Below are 15,410 nucleotides of genomic sequence, written 5' to 3'. Positions count from 1 at the left end.
ATGATTTGTTTTTGAACATTGTCTGCACATTTATTTTTTTAAATCAGGTGTTTCACAGTGTTTAAGCACATAAGATGTTAGATTAATTCAAGTGTTTAAATACAAAAAATCAAAATCAATTTTTTTTTTTTTTTTTTTTTTTAACTGATCCCAGTGGAGGTCATTTCAGCGTTTACTGGCAGTCCTGGCTGTACACAACCCCCACCTGCCTTCTAATCTCGTCCTCCAACTCGGCCAGCAGAAGAGAGTCGGCATGGGACATGATGGTGCTCTCCTTTAGACCTTTCAAAAAAAGAAAATGGAACAAAAAACATGTATTTACAGTTTGTAAATGTTTGCATAACTAGGCAGTCCTTGACGGTATTGATTTGTTCAGTTGTAGACTTAAATTTTAAAACATGAAATGGATATAAATAAGTTTAGTTGGGTTAAAAAGTCAGCGTTTAACCCCCTAGAGAGTCTGTAGATTTGTTTGTTTCTAATACCCAATAGTCTAAAAAACTAGCTTGAAAATGTGCTTGTAACCCTTGTGCTACCCTAGGCACTTTAATATTGGGAGTTGGGTCATCAAGACCCACTAGACAGTGCGCTGAACCTTTTTACTTTAATGATTTGTGAACCTCACTGGTGTCCATGGATTACATGAAATCCTCTTCACCTTTATCCCTTGTGCTATCCTATGACCCCACCCTTACATTGAGTTCTCCCTACCATGACATAGGTGGATAAGGGTGAAGAGGATTTCATGTAATCCATGGACACCAGTGAAGATCACAAATCAATGAAGAAAAAAGGTTTGGAGCACTGTCTAGTGGGTCTAGATGACCCAACTCCCAATGTTAAAGTGCCTAGGGTAGCACAAGGGTTATCCACCTTGTCATGGTAGGGATAACACATCAATGTAAGGGTGGGGTCATAGGATAGCACAAGGGATAAGTTTGGATTAAATCTATCATTTTTCTGATTCCCTTCCGACTCCCACTCAAATCATCTTTTGAGCTCCTGTAACGGCTTTCCCAGTGGTCTCGGACGAGGCAAAGGAAAATGTTTATGGATCTCTTTGTCTTTAGGTGGATGCATCGGAATGAAACAGAGTAGTGAGCTTGTGTGCTGCCGGTTGTACCGCCAATGTTACAGCTACAGACCTTTGTCTGCTACTGATTCACAACCATTTGAATAAAGTAAGAAAAAGCCCACGCATGCACGGGGATAACATGCTAACTCCACACACAGAACACCTCCATTGGTGTCCTGTTTCAGGTCCCCCAGCTGTGAGACAAGAGCGCTAACCACTGAAAAATGCTACAAGAGCACAGATTAAGACGGTATTCAATTTTAGTGCATCTCTAAAATGTTATCACTAGGACAACAACTTTTCTGTCAGAAAAAAAAACATTCAGAATACCACAGTACCTTTGAGCAAACATTGCCGAACCTCTTCCGCTTCATAGCGCAATCCTGTGCCATTAGGAAAGTTGAGAGGCAAACTGGGTTCAGGCACTGGGAAGTGTCTTTCCTCCCCATTCACTATCAGTGATGTAGGGCACCACATCTTCTCAGGAACCTGTGATTGAGCCAAAGTGATTACGGCAAAAGTATGAGGTCTACCTCTAGGTTGATTTGCTAGAAACTCTTTTAAGACCCACGTGAATCGTTCCCTTTGTTCCTGCGATAATGGCGTCATTTGGCAGCTCCACACGGGAGGAGTAAGTAAACGTCGCCATTCTGTTCTTGGAGAACTTCAAAGTGACAACAACGGTCTCATCCACTCCTAAAGAACGACAGATGTCATGCAGAAGAACAGAAACGTCATTTGTTTGACCTGTTTCAAGCATTACCTGTCTCCAAGCAGACTCCTGTAGCTTGGATGCTCTCTGGTTTCTCTCCATCGAACACCATTAATACAAGCTGCAGGCAGTACATGCCAATGCTAAGTAAAGCTCCTCCTCCCAGATCCTTCTGCAGTAACCTGGGTACGTGCATCAGTGGTCTCCCAAACTCGGACCTGACCATCTTCACCTCCCCCAGTTCACTTTGAGCCAGAAGCCTTCTGATTTCCACGGAGACCGGGAAAAAGCGGGTCCAGACGGCCTGGAGCAGAAAAGACAACGTTGTAATTCTTTTTGAGGGGATCAAAATATTCTAAATTATTGTTAGTTAACAAATATCTGTGCTGCATTTTTTTTTTTTTTTTAGATTTTTCTCCCCAGGTTTTGTTGGCGTTAAATGAAATGTTTGCAAGGAAAAATAGCTAATTACAAGAAAAAAAAAGTTGTATTTTCTCCGACTTGTGCTTCAGTTTTACCTCCATCAGGAAGACATTGTTCCTCTTAGCAGCATCCAGGATCTCCTTCACCTCCCTGGCGTTCATGGCCAGCGGCTTCTCACACAGAACGTTCTTCTTGGCGTTCATGAAGAGCAGACAAGTCTTCAGATGGTGAGGGTGGATTACGCCGTTATACACCACATCTGCAGACATGGAGGAGACCACAGAGGAGGACGAGTGAAGCATGATACTGAAGTATTTCATAATAAGACAATTAACCCCTTCAATTTGTGTTTTAACCTCTTGTACGACCACAGATGTATATCAGTATTCACCAGGGCATGGAAAGTTCAGTGTGGGGTTGTGGTAGGAGCCTACCAGTGCAACAAACACACTTAGCTTCCACACATTTACCATTAGCTAAATATTCCAGTCAACTGTTGAGGGTGTTTCATTATGAGGAATTGATTGGGAGCAACAGCAGCTCAGTCACAGCGTGGTAAGCCATGTAACCTAGCAAAAGCAGCAGATAAGGTGAACAGAGCTGAGTAGGCCTGCACAATAAATCACAACTTTGTCGTTATCGTTATATCCAGCTGTGCACTGTGCATATCGCACAAGACAGCGAAAATTGTGATAAATTGTTACCTAAACTGTGCCAAAACAATCGTATAGCAGCTTAAAGTATTTACCAAATCAAATAGATCTCTATACATTTGACCAATCGGATGGAGCTCCTTTATGTTAGATATTTGCCCCCTATGTAGACTAGAGTCATTTGGAGTGTAATTTAACTAATGGATGCAACAAATCCCAGTTCTCAATCTAACAATCTTACAGATGTCTGGATATCAGGAGAGTTGCACTAGTCTGACTAAAATAAGGTCAACTTCAATTACGGTATACTGCCTCTTTTCTAGCATAGACTAAGTATTCTTGTAGTACACTTAACTAGACTATTTTTTACTAATGTGTAGGGATTTTGTATCTCAGCCAAAATCAGTTGGACTTCAGTGGACAAATTGTCCCCTTAGGAAAAAGTAGTATTTTTCAGTACTACAAGTATACTTAATCTATGGTATACTAAAAGTAAGGCACTATAATTTGAGTATATATTGTAAACTTAAAATGTTCTAATTTAGAAGAAACCTCAATTGTTGTAGTTTTCCCTAGGGGATCTTTGCAAATCTTTCCAAAATGGTTAAAACTCTGACTTCATCTTTAACCCAATGGATTATGACTGCAATGTCACTTAGTTTAGATGGATCAAAACAGTCGAGTGAATACTTTTGGCACTACAGCATAAGCAAAGCCACAGACAATGACGACGGCTGTGAATCAAACACACTGACCTACGTCTGCATCTCTGGCCAGCTCCTCATAGCTGCCGTACGCCCGACAGATGCTGTGCTTTCTGGCAAACTCCTCAGCATCCGCTATCGTTCGAGCAGCCACAGCAACAACCTGAGAAAACACACAAGTTTACTTAGAGAGGTTTGTTAATTACTACATTTTGTTGCAGTTTATTTGAAAATATCAGACAATCATTTTTGTTTTTTTGTACTTTTTTTGCACCCTAGATAAGATCTCTGTCATACTACGACGATGATAATACTTGATTTCGGACAAATATTTTAAAATCAAAGATGGAAAAAATGTAAAGAAATATACAAAAGGGATAATGGGGGAAGAAGTAAAAGCTCAATTTGATCTCTAAACCTAGAGCATCCATACTGTAATATAGTCCCGTTCTCTCTCTTTAAAGTATTCAGTTTCAGATACACACATTTAACTACACGTATAGAGAAATATACACATAGAAACATACATAAAACATGTAACACATATGTATAAACAGTCATTTGGTTACATATCAATCGTATTCCCCTACACACCCAAATGCACCTCACATAATTCAAATTTATAATCATAAATATTTACAGATATATCACATTTTATGTATGTTTTGTAAATCTACATATCTATCTATAATGATATATTTCTGTTCTTTATGTTAGGACATAGTTTTAAGTGTAAACTGGTACTATTTACTTTTACGTACATACTACCAGTTTATACATATATTGCAATAAAATTGTAAAATTATTAATTCTTGTTTCCTGTTTTAGTCTGCTAATTACGGTAAATGTGCAGCACCTTTGGTGATTTCAATTGTTTTTTTTTTTCCCCTTCAGGTTACACAAACTCAATGACATGTGCTTGTAATGCGTCGTTGGAGATCGATGTGGGATGAAGACCCAGAAGATTAAATTTAATTCTTGAAGATTGATTTGAGACAGTTAAAGTGAAAGAAAAAGAATGGAAGGCTCATGATTGTCACGTGATGCCTCCGTGTTGAACCCCCTGACGTTCATAAAAGTTCCGGTCCGGTTCGCTTTTCTTTCTGCTAGTCATTTAAGAACAGAATACCTGATGTTCCTCTGCAGGAAGAGTTTTCAGAGCCACCGCGAAGTCGTGGCTGATCCGGCCCGCGCTGCAGATCCCCCACCTGGTTGCCATGTTGAAGCGAAGCGGCAATGACGGACCACGGCCACCAGGGGGCGACACATATGGAAGCTGTTGTGTAAGCTTCACTTCAATCAGCAAACAGATGTTTGAAAAGAGACTTTGAAGGACAAAAAGGGTTTTGTAGTTTCCATTAGTGCGATGCAAAAACACGAACAACCCACTAAAGTTCATAAAAATTCTAAAACAATTTGAAATTTTTGAATTGTTCTCTTCATAACGCTTTGTAATGAAATAAAACTGAGGACACAACTATTATGAGATGCTTCTTCTTCTTGGTAAACTTGTTCTTTTTTCATTTTGAGCTCAAAATTTAAATTGTGGCTCAAGTTCTTTTGGTATGTACCAAGACTGAAATGTGTACGTAATGCAAGTTGAATCTATTCATCCCTTGTGCTATGTGGGTCTAGACCCAACTCCAAATGGTAAAGTGCCTAGGATAGCACAAGGGTTACAGCTAAAGGGTTTTTTGTTTTCTTTACTTCGCTTATCATGAAAAAATATTCTAGAGAATTTGTTGGGCAAAAAGGCCAGAAAAGACAAAACAAATGATTTGTGTTCTTCCATCTCAAATGGTGTATACTTATATAACGCTTTTCTACCTACAAGGCCCAAAGTGCTTTACAGTCACAGACCCATTCACCCATTCACACACACATTCACACACTGGTGGCAGCTCTGCTGCCAAACGCTGGTGCCAACCTACCACTAGAGGCAAGGTGGGGGTTCAGTGTCTTGCCCAAGGATACTTCGACACATGGGTGTGAAAGGAGGGAATCGAAACTGCAACTTACAATCATGCATCGACCGCCCTACCGCTGGTCCACAGCCGCCCTCAACTTCATGTTTCCAGCGTTTAAATAATTTTATGTCTGTGTGTGTGTATATATATATATAATATATATATATATATATATATATATATATATATATATATATATATATATATATATATATATATATATATATATATATATATGTGTGTAGTACTGGTTAGGGCTAATTTGTTCATGTAGTCACGCTTACGCTGGTAGATACTGTGGTAGATACTGTGACTTAAGATATATTTTACAAGAAAACTTTTAAAGAAGTTTATTTAATCAAAGTGCATTAGAAATTTACCAGGACTTCATGTAATTATAGTTTACTGTGTTTCCACCATCACAAAAAGCAGCAGTTATTACTTATCGTCATACCTGGAACTATACATACATATGTATACATATAAAAGTAAGATAGCAATCCATGAGTTGATGATGATCCTTTTATTGGTAGTTTAGAGCATTTGGCCAAAATATAGATTCCAGCTTAATAAACATGACTAAATATTTATCACAAAAGAACCCAGTTTTATGTGAGCTTTTTATTGGCAGTCCTGGGTGTACACAACCCCCACCTGCCTCCTGACCTCATCCTCCACCTCGGCCAGCAGGAGAGAGTCGGTGTGAGACATGATGGCGCTCTCCTTCAGACCTGCAGAACAATCAAGAGGAATAATTATAAACATTTACAGGCCTATTTAGTTTCTGACGCCATCTAGTGGCAAATGTGAGAACAACAGGTCCCAATTGAACGGCTGATGGTTTGTTTCAGACGCCCTCTAGTGGCAAATGAGAGAATAACAGATCGAGTGAGTAAAATTGATTTGTAAATAAAAAATAAATGTATACAAAGGAAAGTTAATATTAATTTAACATGTGAATAATTACAAAATACACAAGAGGTGAGAATCTATAATATTGTAATTTTTTTCATTCTTTACTCTCCTCTTCCAAGATATAGACTATAAATTTAGACGGGAGTTAAAATTCCAGAAACTAAAAACATGAAGAAAAAAAAACATTTTTAAATGAAACGTTTCAGACATCGAGTTATTACCAGAAATCAAAATGAAATGTGAAAAGATGAAATGCAATAAGAAAGGTAAGTAGTATGGGACATCACCGACTGGAAGATGACGTTTGAGTTTTTTCAAATGCTTCTTCGATGTCCGCAGACTTAAAAAAAGATTCCAGTATCACTTCATACCAAATAACTTTCAGCTGAAATGATGGACAAACGTCATCATCTTTATTATGTTCTTGTGATTTGTTGGTGTAATTTGCACTTCAGGGCCACTCTCCTTTAGTTTTGGTGATCCATTTTGTATAATTTGTCTAGACATGCCACAGTACCTCTGAGCAAACACTGGCGAACCTCTTCTGCTTCATAACGCATCCCTGTACTATTGAGGAAGTTGAGAGGCATACTGGGTTCTGGCAGTGGATATTGGGTCTCCTTCCCGTTCACCACTAACGATGTGGGACACCACATCGGATATGGGACCTAAGAAAAGGGCAAAGATGACAACAGACGTGGTTCTTTTTTAAGGCTTCCAAAAGGATTTTCTTCCTGATTAAATGTTAAAAATGGTATTTTAAAGCATTGATTATATGTGATTGTTATCCTTTATTGACCCACCTTTATGGTGCCCTTTGTTCCTGCGATCACGGCTTCATTGGGCAGCTGCACTCCTGCTGAACAAGTAAAAACTGCCAATCTGCTCCCGGGGTATTTCAGGGTGACGACAACAGTCTCGTCCACACCTTCAACAAACACAAGGAGATGATGCCCATCTGAACTCTGCGTGTAAAATCTGAAAGGAGCGCGGCGCTGCATGACACTATAAAGTGTTATCAGGAGTGGACAGCAACACTGCTAGTTAAAAGTCAACTTTATGCAATAAAATTTTAACTATAATCTGGAGCAGAGGCCGCTCTGCTGACATGAAGCTACCGTCCAAAAGCTGAACATACAACAAACCGCTGCTGTACATCCCTATTGTTGACATCAAAGCTTAGATTAAAGCTTATATATGAAGGAACATCAACACTACCTGACTCAAAGCAGACTCCGGTGGCTTGGATGCTCTCGGGCTTTTCTCCATTGTACACCATGGATGTGAACTGCAGGCAGTAGATGCCGACGTCCAGCATTGCTCCTCCACCCAGCTCCTTCTGCACGGCTCTCGGCACGTGCATGAGAGGCACGGCAAACTCCGATCTGACAACCTTCACCTCACCCACCTCCCCTCGGGCCAGCAGCCGTCTGATCTCCTCGGAAGCTGGAAAAAAGCGGGTCCAGACGGCCTGAGGCAAAACGAGGAGCTCACTATTATTAGGCTCTGCTCCGAATCGCATGTTGGTTCTCCACCAACTTGACTCTTTGGAGGATTATTTCCAAATCCATAATCATCTCTGTTGTTGCTTGAAAGTTTTCCTCATCACAAAAAAGCAGGCTACAACCTCAAGTCTAACAATGATGCAACTTAAAAGACTAAAACCCCCCAGAGTACTTCTGCAGGTGATCATACTCACACAGTAACATCAAAGATTTTTGTAGCACGAGGAACAACAATGGTAAAGGTTTATATTCCTGTAGTGGCAAGTTGTCACAACCTTTACAAAATACTTCAGGTTGTGTGTTTTCTTCAGTTTAGTTCAACTGCCTGTACACAGGAAGCCACGCCCATAAAAAAATATCAATTTTCTTCCCACCATGCTCCAGTTTTACCTCCATCAGGAAGACATTGTTCCTCTTCGCAGCATCCAGGATCTCCTTCACCTCCCTGGCGTTCATGGCCAGCGGCTTCTCACACAGAACGTTCTTCTTGGCGTTGATGAAGAGCAGACAAGTCTTCAGATGGTGAGGGTGGATTACTCCAACATAAACTACATCTGTACGCACACGGAGACAGACAGAACAGGGAGTGACCAGCCTGTTCAAACACTTGAGAAATAGAACTGGGTATCAGATTAGATGGGTGTTCAAAGCAGGGCTTGTGTTTGCACTAAACTTCAGATTTTGTTGTGCTTCTGCCAGCCACTGACCCACATCTGGATCCCTGGCCAGCTCCTCATAGCTTCCATACGCTCGAGAGGCGCCGTGCTTCGTGGCAAACTCTTGAGCGTCGTCCAGCTTCCGAGCGGCCACAGCCACAATCTGTAAAAGAAAGGAAGAGTTTAAAGGACTTTTCTGCAAACAAAATGGATTTTAGTGGACTTTGTCTCATCACCACGACAAAGGCAAGTGCAGCAGGGCTAAAGGGGCTTCATGAAATACTTACATTTACTGCAAATGATATTTGTTCTGTCACATTACTGCCTTTAGCAAATATAATCAGGTTTTTTAAGGTGCCTCTTCTAATTTTTGAGCTACATATCACTTTAAACCACAAAGATCTAAATTTACACATAAATATTACTAATTATACAGCAGGATTCAGCCTATTTTCATTTGATATATATATGAACTAGGACAAGATCTTCAAGATGCTAATATTCATCTTTATGCTGATGACACAATTATATATTGCTTTGGACGAACTCCTGCGAAAGCAGTTGAATCTTTGCAGAAAGCTTTTGATAATGTGCAACTTACACTTCTGCAATTGAAACTTGTCCTAAATGCTGAAAAGTCCAAATTTATGTTCTTTTCTAATACCAAAAAGGTGCCAGAAGATCTCCCTAAGATTCTCACTCTTCACAGAGATGCTATAGAGCAAGTACATGAGTACAAATACCTTGGGGTCTTACTTGATGACTCCTTGACATTCAAGCCCCACATTGAAAATGTTGTGAAGAAACTAAAACTGAAATTGGGTTTTCTTTTTAGAAATAAGCTTTGCTTCTCTTTCAAAGTAAAAAAAAGGCTTGTGACAGCAACATTTCTATCTGTTTTAGACTACGGGGACCTTTTGTACATGAATGCTTCAACTCATTGTCTTTACAGATTAGACTCTGTGTATCATGCTGCTCTGAGGTTTATCACCAATTGTAGAGCATTAACACATCACTGTGAACTGTACTCTCATGTGGGGTGGTCATCTCTGTCCACAAGAAGGCAAGGACACTGGTACATTTTTATTTACAAGGCCATGCTTGGACTGCTTCCCTCCTACATTGGAGATTTACTACAGAGGAGAAATGTTGATTCGTATTCATTGCGTTCAAATGATCAACACTTGCTCAGTGTTCCATTTGTCCGCACAGAACTGGGAAAAAGATCTTTTTCTCACGCTGCTCCCACGTCATGGAACACACTGCAAAAAAACTGGAAGCTCCCTGAACTTATCTTTTTAAATGATTTTAAAACCAGACTGAGAGCACTTGAGGTCAACTCCTTTAAATGTAACTGTTTTTATAATTGAATGTAATTTTATTTGTTGTCTGTGTTTGTAACTTTTTGCTGCCTCTTGGCCAGGACTCCCTTGCAAAAGAGGTTTTTAATCTCAATGGGACTTTCCTGGTTAAATAAAGGTTAAATAAAAAAATAAAAAAAATGTACCCTTTTGAATGCCCCCCCAAAAACCAAAGTCAGATTCTAAGTTAGGTCAGAAAAACAGTATCTAAATTAGAGAGAATCAAAGTTTTGTTTTGTTTTTGACACTTGATATAACAAACTTACTAGTTACTTTCTTTTTTAGTTTTTTAAGATGTAAAAACTTGTCTTACGAAAATAAATCTTGGATATATTACAATCATTTAATCTTGAAAACATCTTATTTTAAGTCACATCTCTAATAAAACAAGTATTTTAGACTCACAACTTACATACAATTGTGACAACTTTATCTTAATATGTGTATTTCCAGACCTTAACTAAATTGGTCCAGAAATAGAGATTGTTGGACTGTTGGAGTGCCTGACATGCAGTGTCAGGACATTATTTTTGGTAAAAGTTTTTAAAAAAAAAAAAAAAAAAAAAAAGCATATTTCCAATTATCAGAGCAATATTTCTACATTTGAGTGTTTATAACTAATTTCAAGATTTTATTTTATCTTAAAAGATAAAGACTTCAGAAGTTATTTTAAGAAATCTTACTAAGACAAAGTCTACTAATTCTACTTCACTTATAACAAGTGGAAAAGAAAATCTTGCACTCTATATTTTGTAACTTTTTTTGTTTTGTTTTGCAAACAGAGGGTGTCTGTCAGGAGTTGAACTCTGAAGTTTAAGGAAGACTTTTCCAATCTGGAGTTGACAACGAATTAATTGAAAATCAGCTCAAGTTTCTGTTGCACTTTGAAGAAATAAAACACGGATTTTAAAGATTTACAGTCAGTAAGAGTGGGGATGACTCCGATGAATGACATTAAGTGACTCCACAGAAAAACTACAAAAACCATGTCCCCACGTAGTCCATGTTTTACGGTAAAGGTGTCTCGACTTGACCGTCCAGCGTGGGGTCCGCCCCACTGTGCACTTCCCAAAATGTTTGGTTCTTCTTTCTCTATACTTAAATTAATGGACGTGCTTTACCCCTAAAGGCAAAAGCATTAGCGAAATAAATAAATAATAAGCATTAGCCCTTGCCAAGTTCAGATAGAGAAAAGTAGTGAATGAGTGTTTTCGAATTATGCCATAGAACAAGAAAGAGAACTCTGCTTTTTAAGTGCTAAACTGTATAAGATGTGAACGCAAACCTGATGGTCTGCAGAAGGAAGAGTTTTCAGAGCCACAGCGAAGTCCTGGCTGATCTTCCCCGCGCTGCAGATCCCCCACCTGGTTGCCATGTCGGATTGAGCTGGACTTTACCCCGTCAGGACCGAATTATATCAACAATGTAGTGGCTTTTCTCCACCACAAGGGGGCGGCAGAGTATTTCCTTTTGCCAGTGTTTGTTCAGCAGGGAGGCCGTTTGTGACGAGTAAGAAAAGAATCAGGAAAAATCTGGACACCAAAGTCAGTGATAAACAGATAAATGAATGAATAAATGGTATACGTCAAAAATAAATTAGGAAAGCCGTGAAACATGTCATTACAAAATAAGAATAATAAAATAAAAACTAAAAATGATAAAAATACAATGAAAAAATAAACAATTAAACAACTTAGTACTATCCAAAAGCAAGGGTTTTCAAAGATCCAGTCCAACATAAATTGTGTATTTTGGTGTTTTTAACATGTCCTTTTCGTATTTTCTCTCGATAGAGGACATATTTTTAAAAAAGCTCAAAATTGCATTTCTGAGTATTTCTTTTTTCAAATCGTTTGTAAATCAGAAGCAGATAAAAACTTGCTAGCGAGCCGCAATCTCCCTGCTCTGCTACATGCAGATGCATCTACTTGTAGATGACCAGATCCATGCACGTATTCATTTTGCTTATCCAAGCTGGCATCTGGCTCAAAACTGTACAGCTGGATGGCTGCATCATTGCTCGTCATTTTTGTTGAGCCGGTAATGTCAGGCTGGGGTTGTGAGGATCTGTATCTCGCAGGAGAGAGTGTAAAAAGAAATTGAAGGATTTTAAAGAAGCAGGGGCGGGGTTACAACACGGCAACAGTTCTGACTATAGTTCAGAGGCAATTTTCTAATGAACTACTGCCGCTCTGCAGAAACTATGTCTTAGAAAGAAACACAATTTCTTTTGCTTAAATAAACCACATTATTTCCCTACAAAACTACAGGGAATACTTTGAAAATAGATCAAAAGAAGGTTGGAGTGGATCTTTGCTTTTAGCTGCGAGCTTACATAAGGTAGGCACATCAAGATCCTACAAGGTCATCCTCCAATTAATGGGTTTAAAATTGAGTACAGATGTTTCTACTTCTTTTTATTTCTTTAGGTTTTTTCCCTGGTTTTCCATCCAGCACTTGCCTTGTGATCATGTTGTGTTCTCTGTATCACACTATGGAAGTTCTTTGGATCTTTAGCCTCCTAAAAGCACTGTCCTGACAATTTTCTTTGGCTTATGAACGTCTAACTATTTTAAATGTCATCTGTCTTTGTTTTAAAGCAGGAACTATAAAACAAAACTAATCACCTTTTAAACACAAGTATTTTCTTTTTGCGGAGATATTAATTAGTGTCATCTTCCGAACTTTTCTTTTTGTTTTTGCCACAGAGACAGCAGAAATAAGCATAAACCAAGAGAAGAAAAGCAAAAATGATGGATGAAATATTTCCTCAATAATTGGCGGCAACCTGCTCTATTTTAGATATTGCATGAGTTCAAATAGTGACAACAAATACTGACTTACCTGGGGTTTTTTTTTTGCTTAATCCTGGCTGGACACTGCAGCTTGTTTTTTGAATGTTTTTGTCCCCTGCTGTAATGGTCAGACAGACCCAACATACCACTCAGACTCTTTTCTTCTCTCCTAACCGTTTAAAATAAAGCTTGGCTTTCGCAGTCCAACCTTTACTGAACCCAACATGTCTGCAACACTAATATAAAACACAACCAAAGCTGATCAGTTTACATTTTGACCGATCAGATTTCATACAATTGTTTAATTGCTTGTCATTCTGAATAATGCATGATTTAGTAAACACCTAGTAAACTTTAACTGGACTCACATAATACAATTAAAAAATCAAAAACTATTTGTGTGAAATCTACTTAATTAATTAAATAAAAACTATTCACAATCCCAAGTAATCTTTGTTGAAATGACAGTTTGTCAGACTTCTTCGTCCCAGCGCACACTGCGTGATCCTCTGATCTCCCTCAGGCAGCTCCCTCCGTTCCACCTGAGTAGGTTTATTGTAGGTCAAGGGAACATTTCCTGCTTTTCGGGATTGTCACCGACTGTTCTGCTCAAGACAGCTCCCACCTGCTTTTTGATTTTATCCATGATTTCTGTCCAGCCAAGGCAGCTGTGGGGTCTCCTTCAGTCCTCCAGATGCAGAGGAGTCAGAAAAAAGGAGGAGATTTCCGTGTTCAACCACTGTGTTCATTTTCTCAATGAAGCCTATAGGTGAAGCAGGGATGAAAGGATTATTCAAATAAAGGGAAAAAGGACAACAACCTTGTAAAGCTACAAGATCAAGGATATTCCAAGGACTGATAGCAGCTCTAATTCAGGTTCCTTTTAATCTGAGTCCTTTTTTGAACCCTGGCAGTTTAAGCTTTTTAATTTGCGTAAAGACAAATATGCAATTTTCCTTTTGTCTGGACTGACCTTTAAGTAAACACTGCATCACTTCCTCAGGTTCACAGAGAAGCCCAACACTGCTTCAGGGGGGAGACTTGCTTTGCTTGTCATTTACCACCAGTGGTAGAGAAGAACATGGGTTCAATGATAAGAGAAAAAGGTGGCGAATTTTCGACAAAATCTGAATAGGAATCAGTAAAAAGAGATTTCTGTGCAGCACCTAAACTGTGATGCTGCACTAGAGAAAGGTAGCCTAAATAGGAAAAGAACACCAATCATTAAAAAAAAAACACGTGAAAGAAGTAAAATTCTCTGCAGCAGGTAATTTTTCAGTAATTTCTAGTAAGAAATGAAAAATCTAGAAACAAGGAGTTTTACGCAAGCATTAAAAAAGGGAAAGAATGAGCTAAAACGCTAACTTTTAGATAGAATTACTTCAAATGGACTGTCAGGTATTTTTGCTAGTTCTAAGCAAAATGTTTGTATTTTTAGAATTTGTATGTAATTCATTTTGATTACAGTGACAAAAACTAGTGTAATAAAGGGAAAATGACACATTTTAGAACAAAATGAGAATACGATCTTAGTACAAGTTGGCCCATCTTAATGAGTCCTCATAAAATCTAAAACTGCATTTATTCTGAGAATATAAATCTCAGTTTTTGCATACAAAATAATGTTCTAAAATTCCAGTACATGTCAACATTTACTAAACTTTAAAATTTAAAATCCTTAGAACTGAACCAAAAGTTATTGTTCAATTGAATTTTTCTTTAGTCTTAAATCACGTTTTTCAATTGTCAAGAGTATGGAGCTACATTTTTATTGACAATTATTGATAATTTCCTTATTTCTAGATTCTAGCTTTTAATGAGACAAAAAATCTTGACTGTGGCGATTTTGAGAAAAGCTTGGAAAGCTGTAGAGCGAGTTGAATAATTCTGGTAAAATATCTTGAGTGTCTAACAAAAAGGTTTTAAATCTTTGCAACTATCGAATAGTTTGTTGTTTGCTGATGACAGCGCCGTGGTAATGTTTTGGATTATTCCTTCTTTTGGGAAAAATTATTACTGAAACCACTGATGGTTCATGTTATCTCAAAAATTTGGCATCAAACATAAAAAAAGGTTAACAGTAATAAATACTAAAATCACCTTTAAATTTTAGTAATTTTATGAATGTCCCAAATCTGTTATTGCAAACCCTTTTTTCCGTATACTCAGGGGTGCATTTGGATTAGTCTAACACTTTCATGTCTATACTTTTCTGTGTGAAGAACAATCCTGTAAGGTGATTTTCAGAAACACAATAATTGACAGATTGATCGACGCGTTCATCAGGGGAAAACAAAATGCCACAAACACATCTGTCACTTTTTAGACTGTACAAAGAGCAAAATTCAAAATGATATAATGTTACATAACCTTAGATTTTATAATGTAATGTAAGAGCTGTGATTATTCATTGCGTGGTTAATGATACTAATTACCTGCGTCAAACATCTGCTGCATGACGTTTGAGCTGAATACCTGAGCCAAGCAGCTACTCCGTGGCCTGGACGGACCCCCGACCCCTCTCCGGAGGTTCAACACCATCAGCACAAAATGCAGGCAGTAAACTCCGCTGTCCAGCTCTTTCACTCAACTCTTTTTTTCCACAGAGCGGGGGTGGGGGGATACCTGCAGGGAGCCACAGAGG

General features: G+C 38.4%; 2 protein-coding genes across 2 annotated transcripts; both read right to left on the bottom strand.

The window, feature by feature from the left end:
• Nucleotides 1-4: 4 nt before the first annotated feature.
• Nucleotides 5-4,831, bottom strand: LOC101161387 (trans-1,2-dihydrobenzene-1,2-diol dehydrogenase). Its single transcript, XM_004067432.4, has 7 exons — nucleotides 4,697-4,831; nucleotides 3,619-3,730; nucleotides 2,306-2,469; nucleotides 1,839-2,091; nucleotides 1,647-1,771; nucleotides 1,414-1,564; nucleotides 5-282 (listed from the first exon to the last, which is right to left on the bottom strand). The coding sequence occupies exons 1-7, from the start codon at nucleotides 4,784-4,786 to the stop codon at nucleotides 173-175; spliced, it is 1,005 nt and encodes a 334-aa protein (XP_004067480.1). The 5' UTR covers nucleotides 4,787-4,831; the 3' UTR covers nucleotides 5-172.
• A 1,040-nt stretch (nucleotides 4,832-5,871) lies between these two features.
• LOC101170260 (trans-1,2-dihydrobenzene-1,2-diol dehydrogenase) lies at nucleotides 5,872-11,388 on the bottom strand. Its single transcript, XM_004067299.3, has 7 exons — nucleotides 11,257-11,388; nucleotides 8,662-8,773; nucleotides 8,345-8,508; nucleotides 7,668-7,920; nucleotides 7,253-7,377; nucleotides 6,967-7,117; nucleotides 5,872-6,265 (listed from the first exon to the last, which is right to left on the bottom strand). Exons 1-7 carry the CDS (start codon nucleotides 11,344-11,346, stop codon nucleotides 6,156-6,158), a joined length of 1,005 nt encoding a protein of 334 aa, XP_004067347.1. The 5' UTR covers nucleotides 11,347-11,388; the 3' UTR covers nucleotides 5,872-6,155.
• Nucleotides 11,389-15,410: the final 4,022 nt, after the last annotated feature.

The sequence above is a fragment of the Oryzias latipes genome, chromosome 3 (genome assembly GCF_002234675.1).
Source record: "Oryzias latipes chromosome 3, ASM223467v1".
NCBI lineage: Eukaryota > Metazoa > Chordata > Actinopteri > Beloniformes > Adrianichthyidae > Oryzias > Oryzias latipes.
Note: the sequence above shows the minus strand (reverse complement) of the source record. Positions and strands in the feature narration are given on the sequence as shown.

Coding starts and splice junctions, on each gene's coding strand:
- LOC101170260 (XM_004067299.3), bottom strand. CDS start 11,346: ATGGCAACCAGGTGGGGGATCTGCAGCGCGGGGAAGATCAGCCAGGAC. Junction 7,118..7,252: donor GAACAAAGGGCACCATAAAG/GTGGGTCAATAA, acceptor CCCTTTTCTTAG/GTCCCATATCCGATGTGGTG. Junction 6,266..6,966: donor TCGCCAGTGTTTGCTCAGAG/GTACTGTGGCAT, acceptor ATTGTTCTGCAG/GTCTGAAGGAGAGCGCCATC.
- LOC101161387 (XM_004067432.4), bottom strand. CDS start 4,786: ATGGCAACCAGGTGGGGGATCTGCAGCGCGGGCCGGATCAGCCACGAC. Junction 2,470..3,618: donor GGCCAGAGATGCAGACGTAG/GTCAGTGTGTTT, acceptor CCATGTCTGCAG/ATGTGGTGTATAACGGCGTA. Junction 1,772..1,838: donor AGGAGTCTGCTTGGAGACAG/GTAATGCTTGAA, acceptor GTCGTTCTTTAG/GAGTGGATGAGACCGTTGTT.